This window comes from Zychaea mexicana, assembly GCF_025766255.1.
Source record: "Zychaea mexicana strain RSA 1403 chromosome Unknown BDB00scaffold_56, whole genome shotgun sequence".
NCBI lineage: Eukaryota > Fungi > Mucoromycota > Mucoromycetes > Mucorales > Lichtheimiaceae > Zychaea > Zychaea mexicana.
In genome coordinates this window covers 165,669-183,462 of record NW_026516719.1, presented here as the reverse complement: position 1 = coordinate 183,462, position 17,794 = coordinate 165,669, and the positions used below count along the sequence as shown (strand labels likewise).

General features: G+C 42.2%; 4 protein-coding genes across 4 annotated transcripts; 2 read left to right on the top strand and 2 right to left on the bottom strand.

Annotated features, from left to right (window-relative positions):
* Positions 1-5,081: 5,081 nt before the first annotated feature.
* BDB00DRAFT_883773 (adaptin ear-binding coat-associated protein 1) lies at positions 5,082-6,361 on the top strand (the record flags this gene model as incomplete). Its single annotated transcript, XM_053128265.1, has 7 exons — positions 5,082-5,130; positions 5,221-5,260; positions 5,371-5,477; positions 5,637-5,735; positions 5,851-5,932; positions 6,017-6,134; positions 6,203-6,361. 7 exons carry the CDS (start codon positions 5,082-5,084, stop codon positions 6,359-6,361), a joined length of 654 nt encoding a protein of 217 aa, XP_052977868.1.
* A 505-nt stretch (positions 6,362-6,866) lies between these two features.
* BDB00DRAFT_766759 (coth protein-domain-containing protein) lies at positions 6,867-9,233 on the bottom strand (the record flags this gene model as incomplete). The annotated part of the gene is made up of 4 exons (XM_053119613.1): positions 6,867-8,246; positions 8,337-8,510; positions 8,635-8,769; positions 9,006-9,233. 4 exons carry the CDS (start codon positions 9,231-9,233, stop codon positions 6,867-6,869), a joined length of 1,917 nt encoding a protein of 638 aa, XP_052977867.1.
* A 5,302-nt stretch (positions 9,234-14,535) lies between these two features.
* On the top strand, positions 14,536-15,743 carry BDB00DRAFT_832130 (uncharacterized protein). Its single transcript, XM_053124184.1, has one exon. It carries the CDS (start codon positions 14,663-14,665, stop codon positions 15,254-15,256), a length of 594 nt encoding a protein of 197 aa, XP_052977866.1. The 5' UTR covers positions 14,536-14,662; the 3' UTR covers positions 15,257-15,743.
* Positions 15,744-16,231: 488 nt separating this feature from the next.
* Positions 16,232-17,782, bottom strand: BDB00DRAFT_874163 (SGF29 tudor-like domain-containing protein; the record flags this gene model as incomplete). The annotated part of the gene is made up of 9 exons (XM_053127192.1): positions 16,232-16,342; positions 16,416-16,569; positions 16,655-16,699; positions 16,793-16,878; positions 16,958-16,985; positions 17,118-17,208; positions 17,282-17,352; positions 17,427-17,502; positions 17,608-17,782. The coding sequence occupies 9 exons, from the start codon at positions 17,780-17,782 to the stop codon at positions 16,232-16,234; spliced, it is 837 nt and encodes a 278-aa protein (XP_052977865.1).
* Between the last annotated feature and the right edge of the window lie 12 nt (positions 17,783-17,794).

The window sequence follows — 17,794 nt, the reverse complement described above, 5'->3', positions numbered from 1 at the left end:
GACTGCGAAGAGTCGCCGCCGCCATCGCCGTAACGCAACCACCACCGCCACTAGGACCAACAGCAGCGCCAGCAGCAGCAGCAGCAGTAGCAAGAGCAGCAACAGTAGCAGTGCCAGTAGCAATAGCAAGAGCAGCTGCAGCAAGAGCAGCAGCAACAGCGATGACGAAGAAGAAGAACAAGAAGCAGCAGCAGCACCGGTGGACGTCTCTCAGGAGGAGAGAATGGAGAACGTTGGTGCCTGGCTTTCAGGCATCGTCGCAATGTAAGCTGTGCCTTTCCCGTCCCAAGTCTCCCCCTCCCCTTTCCTTATAATAAAAATAAATTACCATTTAAAAAAGCCCTCAGCTTTGAGCTGTGAAAAAATTGAAAATCATCACCGTCTTGATTTGTTTTTACAGTACTGCACAAGCATCTGTCTTGTGTGCACGTATCAGTAAATCATTTTGTTGTGTTTCCATGCAATGTCGCACTCTAGTAAGTCATTTTGTTGTGTTTCCATGCAATGTCGCACTCTAGACGTCGTATATACAATGGAAGTCATGCTCGCTTGCAAACGTGTCGGTGTCGAAAATATGTGCCCTTGAAAATAGAGGGTTACGATATGCGATATTACGTAAGCTGATCCAGTCAGGGCCTACGTACCCTATGTGGGATACATGCCACTGCATTTTTTGCCTCGAAAAAGACTATGAGTAAAGAACGTACTGACTAGCAAGCAGCAAAAGTCTAAAATCTAGTCGATAGACAATGACGTTGGCATCCATTGCAAGAAGCGTACAGTGGTACCATAGTCGTTCTCTCTGTGCTTCGTAGGATACGAGCTATTATTGCTTCCAAAAAAAAGGACAAAAAAAGAGTTGACAGCGTCACCTGTCAACGCATGTCATGCCAGGTTACACAAGCACACTGGACACGTCGAGCGACGCGTCGCTCATCTCCAAAGCAATGGCAATCAGCCTGACATTTCCCTTTGCAATGTGCACGTTCCAGGCTACATGTACAGGCTAGTCTCGTCTTTGTGCATGGCTATTTCAAAGTGTTTTGGTCAACTTGAGCAAAGACAGTGTGCTTTTCCTCTTAGAGCGATGCGATACATTAACTGGATGGCAGCGTATTTTCGTTACCTTATATAGCATATAGAGTAATACCTCTTATGCCAAATGCAGGTTTACGGCGAGACCCGTTCGCTTTACGCTCATTGAAGGTTCTTGAGTCACGTCTTACAATTGGTGAAGACGTTCGCTCATTGCAACTTGAGCTCTTCTTGGGCAACACCGTGAGTTGTTTTATCGCTTTTGTCTACTTCATAGGGCTCCAGATTGCTAACTATCATACTTGGAAATACTGTTCGCCGTTCCTTTTGCCGAAGGGGAATTACATCGCACACGCCTTTATGTAGCTAACAAAGTCACACGAAGCTTTGTATTATCCATCAAGATCAATAACACCTTTTTCATCAGGGATCTCACAGGCCGAGTCTATTCCGCTTTCTTCTCGTCTTGGCATAACTTTATTCGCACCATTCAAATGTACTCCGGGTGTATGGTAGTTCGGAAGCATCTTTTCCTGCCAGAGCTATGTCGCTTATACCAAATCGCGTAGCCAAAGAATATCCGACGATATTCCGATTCTTCGTTTTTTGCAAACAACTGGATGAAAACCATCGGCACCAATAATGTACTTTGGGTTTAATTTGTCTCTAGGTCTGTCACAGTATGCTTGACAAATACAGCTTCGCGCATCTCGGGCCACCACCAGCGTTTCCGCATCAGATCAAAACCCGTGGTTTTTCCCCCGCATGTCCAAAAGGTTTATGGAACTGCTCGACTAAATCGGCGCGGCGAGCGGACACCACGTAGCGTACTTCTTAGGTAGTGTCACCCACTCGGACCTTGCGGTAGGCCTGAGCGTTCCGCACCACCACAAACGTGTCTAAATGCTTTTCCGGTGGATCCTTGTATATTGCTGGCTTCTGGTCGTTGGCTGTCACGCTCACCTTCTTTAAGCGGCCGTCGCGGCCAGCTGTGACTTTTGTAGTCAACTTTTGTAGAGAAAACTACTTGGGCTAAATTTGACGACGACTTTCATGGGCTCAAGAGGAGCAGTAAAAGGTTTAAAGATAAGAGTAAAAGTAGAGTGTGAGGGTGAAGCTCATTGGTGACCTGCAGAATTATTTGCAAGTTACACAGGGACGGAACTCATGCATTGGCGTTACACACACCTTCGAATGATTTCCCCAAACGGCACACTGCCCTTTTTCCATGTGCTCCTACAAGAGGCAAGCTTAATACAGCAGCGTATCCTGGAGGGTGCAGATTGCAGAGGAAACGGCAATGTAATTGCATTGAATCGAGAAGTGGCCCACCTGTTGATGACTATGCTTGTGTAACCTCGGATGGACAATTCTGATACAGTGGTTTTCCTTTTCCCAAAGCGTCATACTTCTGTTCCGTTGAATACACTCATGATAGTATTGGCTGCCCTCAAAAGCCTATAAGGACGCAATGCTCTTCTTCCTACATTAGCTAATTAACAGTAGTGACAGGTTCAAGATTGGTCTGCCACTTGAGCACGACACCTCGGAACACTTTGTCGATTCGAGAATGCCGTTCGGGTCATTAAAGCTAGCAAGCCTTGACGCTCGTTCTTTGCTCGAGTGGCTCGAATGGGTGGGAGGGGGGCAGTCTGCCAAAAATCGTGCAGCTTTCACCTTCGGAGACATTACATATCAACCACTTGTTATTTGCTATACACTTGCGTTCAGCTGTCGCCCTGTGATTTTAATATCCGTCAAGAATGAGCTATAGTTGGTTGGCAGCATACTGCGGTTGTTTCATGGCTAAACAGGTATCCATTTTGATACCAGTAAATACTTCATTGATGGCAATAATAGTAGGATCCATATATAAATGACGTCACGATGGCGACAAGGTATTGAACAATAGGAATACAGGCCATCAAAATACTCTTTTTTGCATTGCGTACCTGACACTCTTCCTCCTCCTCTTTAATTAACGTATACTGGCGGTTTATTTTTGTTCTTCTTTCCCCTCTCTTCTGCCTTTCATCAGAACTACAGGTGTTACACCCATCCACTAGCAATCTTGCAGTATCCTCTCCAACACATCAATACTGTCACCATAGAGTCCTTTCTAAAGACGATCCAGGGATTCAACAAAGCCCCGGTAATCAGCAGTACCATTATGCTGTCGAGCATGCAGTTTTACTGCTTCAAAAATGTTTTAGCGTGTGCGCACCCAATTCAAGGAAATTTAGGAGATTTCGGGAGTGTCTTGTCGACGCTGAATAAGGATCGATCATTTACCGGAATCAGCACTTGGAATATATTCAAAAAGCCAAATCTACACCATGCATCACGGGTACCAGCGCCAAACAATTGTAGCATACAACGACGCGCTCAAAATGTTAATTTAATCAACAAGAGCAACAAATATTATGTCTGACAACTGGCAAGGAAGCAGCTGGCAAGAAAAACGATAGCTTAAACGATTTTTAATGGCGAAAGTACCAACCAAGATTACAACAGCATCATCCCTTTGTTACCAAAGGAAACAACATTCTTATGTCTGTCTGTATCAAATGTGCAGACGCACGGAAGCAAATGTATCAACTGACGACACCAAAGTCGACACTCAATTGGCGGATGCAATCCAGTGCATAGCGTAAACTCATCTTTCATATGCTAAAGCAACTAATTGGAAGAATCCAAACGAAAGTAGAGTGCTTTTCTATTCATACAAGTTGCAGCGAGGACGGCTCACACCAATTTATCATTTTAACTGTCAAATGCATGATGGCTAACAAGCTATACATTGACAAAGCTGATCATCGCCGTTGACGAATATCCACACACTATGATCATAGGAGATATACTTTCTTCGTGTCGTTCTTTGTCAAGTCTCATCTACCTGATGACTTCGTCCAAACGTTGACTGGTGACTTTATTATGGTTGGCAAATCTTGTGCACATACAAGCCTCGAATTGAAATCAAACCCAATCACTGGACCACGTATTTAGAAGCAAATAATAAAATGCTGCGAAAGAGTACGACGAACTTTGGATGCGATACTTCCGTGATATACTTTACGATATCATTTTCTTGCAACAAATCTCGAGATACTGGGATACGACTCCGGTGAATTTTTCATACCCGAGCTACAAGATAAGACGCGCAATGGTTACGATAGTTTAACGGCGCTCTACACAAACAGTAGTCTGTGCTGCGACTCTCTTGAGCTCTGTTTTTGCTGCTACACAAGAACCGGCATACTCTAGAAACCTTGTTCGCTGATTCAAGGGATATACCAGGACAAGAGATTGAAATAATTCATACCACCCAATTTGATTTCAAGCTACACGGGCGGTCAGCTTGACATTGTCGCTTAGTTCTACTTTGCACAGCCATTCATGCTACGATCGATTGTTGACACAAACATTTCAACTTACCTAGACGGCTGACCTGTATGCGATATGGAGGGCTGAATCGACGCTATTTTCGAGCCTTTCCACAACTACTGGAAACGCTCAAAATGTCGCATGTTAACAGCATTACGACAGCGCGTCCTATCAGTTCAATTCGACTGTTTGAACGATACGCGCAGCCAAGTGAATTGCAGAAGCCGGTAGAATGCGTGCTATTTCGGAAAGGTCATGTCGAATTCGGTGCTTTTTGCACTGAGAGGTACCAAAGCATCGAATATATCACTTCTGCTACGTAGCATGTCTCAGAGTAAATATCATAGCACTTGAGAGCTTATTACCACATTATTGTACCATTCGACGAGGATTATCTTTGCAGAGATAAATACCATTAAGGATGCTTGCGAAAAGACTTGTATACAGTATTATAACTGCTGGCGGCTTACTATTAAACCCCAGTGTATAAACAATTTATCAAGCAATTCAGAACAAGAGCGCCACTTTAGCCACACACAGCAACTACCAACATGCTGCGCGCTATGACAGCAGTTTATCTATTTCAAAGTCAGGCTAGGAACAGTATACGAAAATAGCAGCAGGCTGGTCTCTGTTCTTCTTTTGTTATATTACGGACTGCAATGGACAACGACTACGAAAGTGTACTTTTAATTATACGCGAATGCTTCGGTACTTAAGATATCTTTCTATATAATGTTGTCAATACTCGTTTTCCCAACGGCGTTCTTGAACCGTGATTCCTCTTTTTTTATTTTGTAGTATACAAAATCCCCCCTCGAACAGCAGCTAGAGGTTATAGGTAAAATATTACGAAGCTTCATCTCGATCAAAAACGGCACAACTCCTACATGAAAAGGAACATTTTGAAAAGACGACCATGAACGAAATAACATGCGCAACTCTTAATAGAGCTTCAGAATGGGGTGACCTTGGCAGTTCTTTCCTTTGGAAAGGCAGACTACGCATTTTGGCAAAAGGAGATTCGTGTTCGATCCGATTAGAAGACGCCAACACTGGTAAGGGAGAAAAGGATAAACATGTGTACCTTGGTGAAAGAAGATAGGGGAGTAAGATTGGCAAAGCCCCAGTGAGGAGAAATAGTAGTCTTGATCTTGTGTAAAGAAAGTTTTCCATTTAGTTACTGACTTGCTTATTAACGATTCGGGAAACTTTAGGTGAACTTTTTGCATTGTGTCCGTATAACCCTGCTACGAATTCTGTGGAAGCTGTTTTGGATTCCAGTCGATACTTTGTGCTCAAGATCGAGCATGAGGGTACGTTCGATAAGGTTTGGGAGTGGATGAGAAACGAACGGATAGCATTGTGATGCAAGTTAAAATTGAATAAAGCAGTAGGTGGGCTAAATATGAATATTAACCGGTTTACTAGGTCGTCATGCTTTTATTGGTATGGGTTTCCAGGAACGTAGCGATGCATTCGACTTTAATGTAGCTTTGCAAGACTTTACAAAGTAAATATTATGCTGCATAACAACTATTATGGGGATCAAAAGTGTTTGAAGGCATTGTTTATGCTAAAACTGGGAATCTAATAGACAATTGCAAGCGGAAAAGAAAGCTGCAGAAAGAGCTGCTCATGCGGACGATTTACCAAAGAAGGATTATAGTTTGAAAGAAGGCCAAACTATTAGCATCAATATTGGCAATGTTGGAGTAAGTATCCTGGAGTAAGGGGCTATGATGAAATCTTATGGAATATGCATCTTATTATATGATTCTAGGCCAAACGCAACAGACCAACTGCAACATCATCGTCATCGTCATCCAGCAGTAGCTCTCCTGCATCTGGAGGCATGGTGCCGTTAATCCCACCGCCACCCTCTGCTGCTCAAGTCAAACAACAGCAGCAACAACAGCGAAATAACAACAGCCTGTTTTGAAAAAACCTCAACTCCACCATCATCCTTTGCCGAGGCAAAGCGCTTCTCATATACTCCCCCTCTTACTCCTTATTGTTACCAGTCCAAGAAGAACCAACCTTTTTCCTTCTGCCCATTCACCCTACTGTTCGATATCAACGATGATCAATAGTTTTACAACGAGGTTGGAATAGTTAAAGTACAGGTTATCGTGGATAATGGGTCAACAGGAATTCGAACAAAGACAATGCAGGAAATCAAATGCTATTTGCTGCATGAAAACAAACAAAACAAAAACGTAAAATCTCAACATGGCATGATTGATCGACATGCTATTCATCGTTCATATATAATGTAATAACTAGATTGCGATATTTAAGGATTTACTCTTGTCACGAGGTCAGGGAAAAGATGATGGAAAAAGATAAAAGATGTGTGGGCGATAAAATTATTACTATTATTAGGAATGCTGTTGCTGAGCGCTAATGATGATGTACAGTGCATACATACAGCGCCGAGATATGATTCATTGCGTGCTACAAATGTTTAGAAATTCTGTATGCAAAAATGGAGGGAAACAACAATGAAAGAAACAGTTAATATACGCAAGATCGATTGACAGCTGTCTTGCTATTGTGATGAGCGAGGTCCTTACCAAAATTAAATAAAGTGACATTGCTGTCAGCGCCGAGATGATGCTGCCAGACAAGGCGCTTACACTTCTAGTTGCTGCAGAGGCGTTTTGACCAGCAGGATGAACACCGGTAGGCGCTGGCGTATCGGCGCTGGAGGATGCAGAAGAAGCAGAATCAGGTGGACCAACAGGCTCTGTAGTAATCTGCACATCAAATTCCTTGGCAACAGCCTGGCTCTTTTTGACAATCCAGTCGAGGAAACCCCAATCTGCGCCACCACCTTCTCCTGAAGCCGTGACAGGCTCCCACAGATTTTGGGAAACCTGTTCGAATGACCAGCCAAAATGGATACCAGGCGACTGCTGCTTGACAGTACGATCCCATTCCAAGTCTGGCAACAAGAACTCGTGGTATTTCATGAGACGATTTGTGAGGGTAACGTTGTTGAACAAGACAGCGACGGTATCCTTGAGATAAGTTTCAAACTTGGTGCGAACGTCTTGGTTTTCCAACAACGTGTTGATCATCACTGCGCCCGGATATCGCTGTGGGAATTCCTTGTACGATACATCGACAAACGCGGCACCTTCCGGCTCACCCAAATTGACACCGAACGTTGCATCATAATCTTGGCCCAGATAGTACCATTTGTTGTTTTGCGTTGGGTCACGATATGCGCCATCGTTGGTTTGCGCCATCCAATAGCCGTCCCAATGACCGGCTAGGTATTCCATCACCATGAAACGAACAAATCCGTCAATTTCAAACTGGCTGCCCAGTTTACTGATTTGATCATTGTTTGTTGCATCGGTCTGGTTCAAAGTTTGACAAAGCGGGTCAATGGCATCGTAGTCTTCAGGGCTATCGACGTTTGGAATCCAAAAGCTGTAGCCCTCGCCAGTGGAGTCATAAGCAAAATCGGCTCCGGAAGCACCATCGTACAAGGGGCCCATTTGCTGCGGCGGCTTGCCGTTGTAAAACACGGCATTGATGTACGAGTATTGAGTAATGTCGTCGAGCATGTTGAAGGTGCCGAAAAACTCGCCATTGATAAAGAAACGGACAATATTGGCATCATTTCCGTAGACGCCCATCGCTTGCAAGATGTCGGAATAGGTCTTTTCACGCATTTGGGTAGGGTCTTCTTCCATGTGGCGCAGCTTGATGTAGTTCCGGTTGTAAATATATTTGCCTTCAGGCAACATCCAGCGCCAGCTTTGCTTGTCGTTGTTGTGTTTCTTTCCTGCACCGTGAATACCAAAGGAGCAGTTCTATTGCAGCAATGTTTATCAGCATTGATGCGATTGTTTGGCCCGTCCGATAATTACGTTTGACACATCAATATCAAAGCTATACATTACCTCATAAGCAAGTACTTCATCAGGCCCAACAAATGTAAACTTGGAGCTGAAAAGATCTGCAGGGACAGTTTGGACCAAGGTACTTTTTTCTTCAGGCGACATGGTCATGAAGATGCTTGGAATATAGTTTGTATCAAACATGGGTGATTCCGGACCAGCTCGAGTCCATTGTGGCTATGATACAACTCCTTTCATTAGCAAACAAGTTTTTTTTTTTTTTTTTTGCTTGTTGGATAACTTCTTTGGTGACCAAGAAAAGGGGGTTGAAGAGAGATCATAAAAGAGGAACGAAGCTTACATTTTCCTTGATAGGCCAAGGCAATTTTGGAATATTGGCATAAGTAACCTGACGATTGAAGAAATCATTTCGAGTAGACGTGCGCCCAGCTTCTAAAGTTCGTTCAAATGCTTCTGCAGTGCCACCGACAATGTACTATATTAAGCAGATCGAAACGAATGGATTGATGACCGAGGGGTTAGCGAGGATGATATATATGCCAAGTAGTAGTAGTAGTAGTTAAAGTAGCAGTAGGAGTTGTTGGATTTTTTTAAATTTGGCAGGAGAAGGGGAGGTAGTGAGAGGAGGAAGAGGAGGAGCATAAAAAAGAGCGCAAAAACGAAACACTTGCTTAGCAAAGCAGTGGTATAATAACAGAATCCACAACATACTTTGTATTTGGCTCCGTCGCCAGCTTCAGCTTGCCCGACAAAGTAAGGTACATCCGGATCTTGAGCAGTGAGTTTGGTGTTCTGGCCATTGATGGATACTTGAACATCAGTGGCGCTGGGTGCTACGACTCGGAATTCGACAGCTGCTGCTCGAACAACAACAGCAATGAAGCTTGTTGATAGCAATAACGTTGATATCAGCAATAAAGCCAATTGATGATAGATCATTCTTTGGCTTATTTACAATAGATTATTCACAAAGGAAAAGATTAGAGAGACAATGAAAAAGAGAGAGGAAGAAATGGAAAAGCAAGATGTATGAAGGGGATTATATATAAACACTTCCCTTGTTCAGTTCTGGACTGGTTTTCTGTATGTAGGTCTATGTGTATATTTACACAATTTGCGCATTGCGCACAGCGCACATAAACATAAGCACATGCCCTCTCTCTTATACACATTCTTTCTTTTTCTCCAAAATTGAGAGGATTGAGAAGGGGGAAGGGGAGGAGGAGAAGGAGAAGGAGGAATAGAGTGACACTCAGTCACTATTACTCTCCCGGCAACTCCGGGCTGCATATCAATTTCTTCTTGGGGCCTGTTGGAAATAAAGGAGTTGATCAAAAGGGAAAGGTTATTTTATTGCTATGTGGTCCGGTAGGATGACAATATGCATCGAGGAAGAAAGGCGATGAGCAAGAAGATGATGATGATGATGAAGATGACGACGCCCAGTGATGCGCATACTACCTCACGTGTGCACATGTGTGCGCTTGTTGCTGTTGATCAGACGTATCATCTTTCGCTCGCTGTGTGGAAAAGAGCCCCAGCTTAGGAATTACATGCATTGTATATATAAGAAATGGACCTAAGCCTTTGTTGTTGTTGTTGTTGTTTGCGTTTTTGTGCGTCCAAGATGGATGGAATTTTTGGGTAAAAATAGAGAAATAGTACACGGTTCTCCACCCCCTTGTCTCTCTCTCTCTCTCTCACCCTTGCCTGCTAAACCCCACTCTCCTCCCTCCCCCCCCCCTTTTGCCATATAAAATGTCCAGATTTGGCTGATGAAAAATCTTGAGTAGATATACATGGTAAGCGTTTTAGGTATAAAAATGTAATTTAACCATGCTTCTTGTGCGCGCGTTCTTGGTGCACACTTGCGGCCTACGTGCGCAAAGGGACATAAGCGTGTCAGGTGGCACCAGTGGATAAAAAAAGAAATATTTACTTTCTCGGGTTTCATCCATTATACTCTTTGCAACAACAGAGCTAAACAGCGCGCGTCAGCCAAGCAACAAGCGTTGTCCTTCTCTATCGTCTCTTATTCGTTTTGTTTATTACATATTTAGCGTGTATAAACAAGCACACATGATACAAACAACGTGTCGGTGCAAAATGAAAATCGCAACGAGGATTGCTCTCATTTGTGGAAAGCCTTACATCATAGTAGTATTAGGTGTGAACTGTTCTACATACATATTGCGAGATATATGCAGCGGTATGATATGATGACAAAACGGTTCGATACAAAACGTATAAAGGCAATTGGCTTGGTAGTAGATGTATGACAAGGGGACAATAATATGCATTCATCATTTTTTGCTTAAAGTGTAATTTTTGACAGGACATGGGCACTCGCAGTATAGTAGTGTTTACATTATATCGATCATTGTTTCTTTAATTTCGCGGGAGACGGGGATGCTCCAAGAGTTCCTTTCTTGCAAATAATTTCATTTAAAAAGCATCGTGTTGTTACTATGACAACGACAAACCAATTTAATCAAAACAAGAAACAATAGAAATGGGCTATCCCATTGTGCAGTTATCTTGGTTTCCACTGTTGTTGTGCTTGTTGTTGTCGCTGCTACTGGGTGTATAGCTGTAATTAACGTCGATTAATCAATCCTTTTCTCATCAGCACTGAGTACATATTACAACAGGGCTAACGCAACGATGTCATTTAACTTGATGTAAAAGGTCTCCTTTTGGCATTAAAAAAAACTCGCCTTCTTGCTTCTCTCCGCCAATAGCCCCTTGTTCCCCCCTTAAATGGACCCCTTGTTCCGTTCCGTGGACCCACAGGTACATCAACACTGTATGAACAGAATGAAATGTTTTCCGATTATACTCTAATTCTTAGAGACTGTATCAAGCTTTTATAGTTATAATTTTAATCGTTGAGATCAGTGTAAACAAAGCCATCAACACTACTAAAAGCGATACGGCATTTAGAGCATATGCTTATAATCTTCATCTCAAGATACTTTGTTCGTAATTATCACCTGTGTTGTTGCTCATGACAAATCTTTGAGCAAATAGCGCAGCATATTATGGATACCTTTAGAGACCTCAACATGTGTTTGGATAATAAATCGGCAATCCCGTCTTGTATCTCTTTAAGGCAGTAGTAATCTTATTTGATATTCCTAAATAATAATGAAAAAGATGTGTAATATGTATCAGTTCATTTTTATCAGTTGAATAATTGACAAAAGCTAGCGTCGTGTACGTTTGGCAGATACCTGTTAGAGTTATGCTTTTAGAAACTATGGATAAATGAGAATCACACGATTGAGAATAGGAAAACGAACATACAACAGGAACTGTAAAGTGTGTTTAACAATAAAATCGCGCCATGCTATGTTATGCTAAAAGCAGTAAATCGCAGTAGTGGCATGATCATTGTTAGTGCTATTTACCGATCCTAATGAAAGATTTTTCTTTTCATATCGCCCTATACTCAATTTCTGCCCGCACTCTCATTGGCTTTCCCGCTAATGTCTTCTTTCATCGCCTTAGCAGATGCTTCTACTACATTATTGGGAGCTTTTAGCATTAGCAAGCCAAGAGTCACATAATCAGAGACCAACAGATAATAATTAGTATAAATAGCCCTTTTCTTCCCCACTCGACATCACTTTTAACTTACATCTTATCTAACATCTTTAACGACCTCTTCATAAATAAAGAAGCTCTCAAGTGGTCGTCGGATGGAGAGATTTCGATTCATGAACTCGCACCCCTTCTTCTCATTTTCCACAAAATCAGTTATGATAGCTCATCCGAGACACTTTCAGTCGTATCTCATTTCCGTCCTATTCATAGTATAGCCGTCGCTCTGTGATACTACAATATATGCGGTGTAGCATTACTGCTACGCTGATGATAAGATATCCAAATAATATTGCACACAAAAGCAGCAGACAATAATACACACACAATGCTAAAACAAATGTAGTAGTTGTTGTGGTATAGTCAGGAGCGGATCGTCATTCTTGATTTGATTGACCGTATCAGTATTGATAGGGGGGATGAATGGTTGAAGATATAAAATGACAGAACACCAAGAAAACCTTGTTTCTTGTTAATATCACTCTTGTTTCTGATATGTATATAACACGTCTCCTTTCAAAGCAGCATAATACATTAAACACGTACATCTTTTTTTATGTAGCATATTCTGGCTGTACTGTTCGTCATTTAAAGAAATTGATTTATGATTTCTACAGTGGGTCCTCGTTCATTTCACACCCGTTAAGCTTTCAACCGACTCGTTAGATTTTCAACCCTACTTTTTTTTTTCAGAAACTGGTGCTTTAAAATAATCAAAGATCCACTGTATTATCATTGTATGGTGGTGAGAAGCTGCCTTCAACTCTTTACGATTAGATATATAATGCTTATCGTGTCTTTTGCAATATGCAGAGATGACTTTTTTCGTTATGCAATGCAATGGCGCCATCATCATGCTCCCTTGGTCGTTATCGCTGAGCACTTTGATCCACCCCACACCATGACTCCTTTTTACCCGACTCGCTCGCACTTGAAGTATAATAATAGCATCCGATTCTTTGCATTCTCGAGTTTCTTTGCATGTATTCTACAGTATCAGTAATGCGAGTTTCTCGTAATGATGATGCCAATGTATACTTTGAAAAACGCCATACCACAGAGGTGGTCTCTACTAACTGTTGTATCGAAGATAGAGTGATGGCAATCATTACAATCGTGCTGACAACAAGGAACTTGATACTATTATTATCAAATCAGCAGAATCTGAGTCGCCGGATACAGTGCGTATGTGGATAGCAAGTCATAGTCTTGCTTTGTCTGTAGAATGATAAGCAGCACAACACAGAATAGCGAGACCACTACTTGATAGAAGTGTGTACCACCACTCGATACAAATGTTCGAGTAACGTGTGCACAAGCATCAGTGCAAGCGCGCAGTTCAAAAAGAAAGCGACCAATTGATATTAACCACGATCTCATATAAATATCTGTTTTACACCTGTAACCACTTGACGCTGTTTATAGTATGGGATCAGTCGTTATATCCTTCTTCAAAAAAGCCATTCTCAGTCATCCGTTTAACGTACATATTAAAATACCAAGACCATTATAATGCATGATATATATAAAAAAGGCCCTACAGCTCAAGGGTTGCAGCCTGGAACCAATACTCCAGCTTTCATATATCCTATTAATATACTGTAGACCAAATGCCTGGCTACAGGTTCCTAAACTACTATAAAGTTCGCAAAAATAGATTGATTTCATATGTATAGCGGGAGCGATGATAAGTTGCAGCAGCGTATTGGATGCTGGTTCTAAAAAAAAGCACATGGCTAGAAGAGAAAAAGAAAAATTGCCACATGGCGGCATATAATTCTATCGTCGTCAGTTAATGCGCCAATGAAGAGAACCAAAAAAGCTGCAATAATGCTTATCAATCGCTAGCTATTGGGTTCCTGATCTTTTCTTTGGAAACAAAACCAAAACTGGACAACAGTGAACTGCCCCATTCCCAGCTCGCACAACGTATTTTGCATTTCGATAGCGAACCCACGTTCTGTTGCGTTACAATAATACAAGAGCGTGTCTGCATAACCGCCTCCTCCTCCCCCGCCCCACAAGCATCCAAAAGTATACGTGTCTCACAAGAAGGCCATAGTCGACCTCGTTTCTTTGTAACGCTTTAACCAGAAACACGTTAGACATCTAGTGTCGTCTTGGCTTAATCGTTGGGTCTATCTAGCGATCATACCGACGGGAATCATTGGTGACAATTTTCACCTGATCAGTGGACGGTTTAGCATGTCAATGATTATGTCCTGTTCTGTTTAAAGAGTAGTTTCATGGTATGCACCTATCTACTGTTCCGAATGACAATAACGACAACGCTTATATAGGGTCGTCGATCCCCTTTCCCCGACGGCCCGCTTTCCAGCAAAGGAGCTATTTCGTAAAAAATAACGACGAAAAAGGAAAATTCTGCCTTGTCGATCCTCTGGTTCGGATAGCTCAGCAGCAGCAACTTTTCTTTTTTAAAAAGCAAATAAACTTGTCAAGATTGTTGAACCATGTAAATCCAATGTGTGAGAATACGCGCAAAGAGAAACATTTCTGCTGTAATGGATTGACGTGTCCTGCTGCCATTTTTTCCAACAAATGCCTCTCTTGAATATTTTTGAATCCAGCTGTCCAGTCAGAACTGGGATATACTCTGGGAGTCCCTCTGCTGTTTGCCCTTTCCTCTCCCTTCAAAGCAACCACTACACTCTCCTCCCCCACCTCGTCTCCTTTACATACATACATACATACATATATTTACTGTATCTACTATTACTACTATTATAAACGACTACAGCAACAAGATGGCAACAATGAACCCAATAGAAGTGAGCGTCTCGTCCGATGGTGACAAGATCATGTGCAAGGAACACAATCTGGAGACCTGTACAAACTGCAACATTGACTGGTCGGAACACAATACGCTTGCAGTATCACTGAAACAGGTCAAAGATTTACCACCACCCAACGCACCCAACCCCGTCCGAAACGCCCAAGTGAATCGTCTGAAAGAAGAGGGCAACAAGTTCTTTAAACAAAACAATTACCCCGAGGCAATCCGATTCTATACCATGGCAGTGGATCTGTCCTGGTCACGTCCGCTCTGGGAACCACTCGCGTTCCAATATGTCCGCGAAGAATTATCAGCTATCCTGAGTAATCGATCTGCAGCACGTCTGGCTACCCAGGAATATGTCGATGCGTTGGTCGATGCAGAAATGGTCACGCGTTTAAAGCGAGAATGGAGCAAGGGCTGGTTTAGGAAAGGCAAGGCATTGTGGGGCATGGGTCGTGCGGAGGAGGCCCTGGCCGCGTTCAAGACTGGATTACGGTTTGATCATGAAAGCGAGGAGCTCAGAAAGGCATTGGCTGAAGTAGAGGATGGCACGGTTCAGTAAAATAAAGAAATGCCCCCCCCCTCCATTCCATTATTATTATTTTTTTGCGTCTTTTGATCATTTGGGATGCGGAGGGGGTGGTCCCCACGGGGATGTTGATACCGATGTGAAACAGAGGATAATGTAGGTTATACATCCAGTGATATATTCTTTAAAAAAGACGGCAGCCATCACGGAAAGAATGCGTGTCACGGTAGTCTCAGCAGTGAAAGAAAGCGACGACATTGTCTCGGTCTGGCTACTAAAGAGGTGATTCATTCCGGTGTCTTTTAAGAGATATGTGTGTGTGTGTGCAGGGTTGGCATACAGAGTTTGACAGGTTTTTTGTTATTGGGGATTGACCAAAACATGCACAAGGTGCCCATGCATGTTAGTAACAGGAGATCTGCGTTGTTTAGAAGAAAACGTGTCATGTGCATCATCCTCTTGTTTGCTCACCGGAAAAAAACATTACAGCTGCTCGTAGGTCATGCATCAGACCATTGTCAGTGCCGTTTGCTCTACATACTTATGCACGAAAGATATCAATACAGTAGCAATTATAGCAAGTGTATCCCAGAGCCCAACCTACTTTATCAAAGTAATTGGACCAATGTATGTTAGTAGTAGTATACCAGTTGATCCGGAGCTGTGGGCAACGGTTACGACGAAACAATTTTCAATAAGATATAGGATAGGTGGAACATGAGGATGAAATTTATATATAAAAAAAAAAAAGACGCGGGGAAACTGGATGAAAGTATGAAGGAAAAAGAGTCAAGAGTGGATGAGTTGGTTGTAGTATGGCTTGTTTGATGTGCGTGTTGTAGTAGTAGTAGTAGTAGTAGTAGTAGTTGTAAAATGTTGATGCCGTGTGATAATGTTCGATGGCTGAAGGAGGAACGTTATACAAATGGAGAGAGAGAGAGAGAGAGAGAGAGAGGAGGAATAGGGGATGTTACGTTGGAGGGTGTGAGAAAGACGTAAACTTTGGGATCATTTCGCTTTGGGCATTTCCAAGACATGTCCTGGCAATACATACTTCAACTCGTTATTATCATCTTCAAATTGTACCTGATAATTCCCTGCCGAGCCAAGATCCTTATTCTACATTTTTGAAATCAAGAGCTATCGTTAGTAAATAGTGCTGAAGCTAGAGCTCTCCCAATGTCATTTTTACCTTGTTTGGAGGAAGAATCACCGTTGCTTTGTAAAAGCAAGTGGTTCCAGGATATAAAGCCAAGACGTCCTGGCCAGCACTTAGCTCTGGCAAATTGCGTGTATCTCGACCGTCCGGAACAGGAATGACATTTCGTGGAGGCAATAAATATCGCCTATAAAACAGACACAACAACAACAACAATGGTTTCAATGCTTAACTCTTGACTAGAAATGTGGAAAGACACTCTAGAAACTTACTGTCGTTGACCGAATTCATCTTGATCCACATCTTCTACATGGTATCTGTTTTTCCAAAGAACCAAATGTTTCCCTTGCTGTTCAGACATCTCGGTATCAGGAGAAAAAGGAGTGAAATGGGGATCTATCGAGTCTTACTTGTTTTTATCGGCTTGAAAATTGATCACGACAGCAAGAATCCATTCTTCATTTTTATCTTTTTGTTTCGGTTGCTTAGCAGCCACCTAGCAACACATTTTTTTTTTTTGATTAGTCCAACCCACCCTCAACTCCTTTATAAACATGGAATGAATTACTGCTTACTGAAGTGCCTGGTGGTATAATGTCACTGCTGCTCAAATACAACGGGTCGCAAGTGAGAAAAAAAGAAGGGTGTGTCGACGATATTATATATACTGATTGTGGCGTCGTCTCACTGTGTGTGTGTGTGTGTGTTTGCGTACTACTTTATATAAAAACTCACTTTTTCGATTTCTTTGCAGATGTGCCACTAGGTGATGAATTAGAGCTTTTCAGTTCGTCGGCTTCAGTTTTCCGCTTTTTTCGTTTTTGTTCTATGTCAAAGAAGAAAGATGGCTGTAAGGATCACCTCGTTAATGATCATCTTTCTAATCTTTTTTATCTTACCATTCACGTTCTCGGATGCTTCTCTCAGGGCAATCAATACTGATACTTTTTCAATGATATCACTGATTGTTCTATTGTTGAACCCCAGAGTATACATTAGTGAGAAAGTAAAAAATCCCCCCCTTTGTCCCATCAAACAGGTTACCTTGCTTCACTTGATGAAAGATTAATCCCGTTTTGATAATAATCCTTTAACCGTTGTGATAAACTAACTGATATGCCTATGATGCGACAAGGTACAGAGAGATAGAGATAGAAAACGTTAACACACACTTATACTACTCATGATAGAGGGTGATATCCCCCCCCCACCAGATTTTTTTTACCTTCATCAAAATTGACAGCAACATGTATTTTATTGATACTGTTCAAAACAGACTCTGTTTCCTTTTGTATATTTTCCAGTTTCGCGAGCGACGTGCATATCTGTTTCCACAGACTTAGTTCTTCGTTGGTATCTTCTAAAGACGCCGAGCGCGATGTCCTTGATTTACGATCCATTCTGTTCTGTTT

Excerpts from the sequence above, each read along its gene's own strand:
- BDB00DRAFT_832130 (XM_053124184.1), top strand. The coding sequence starts at position 14,663 with ATGGCAACAATGAACCCAATAGAAGTGAGCGTCTCGTCCGATGGTGAC.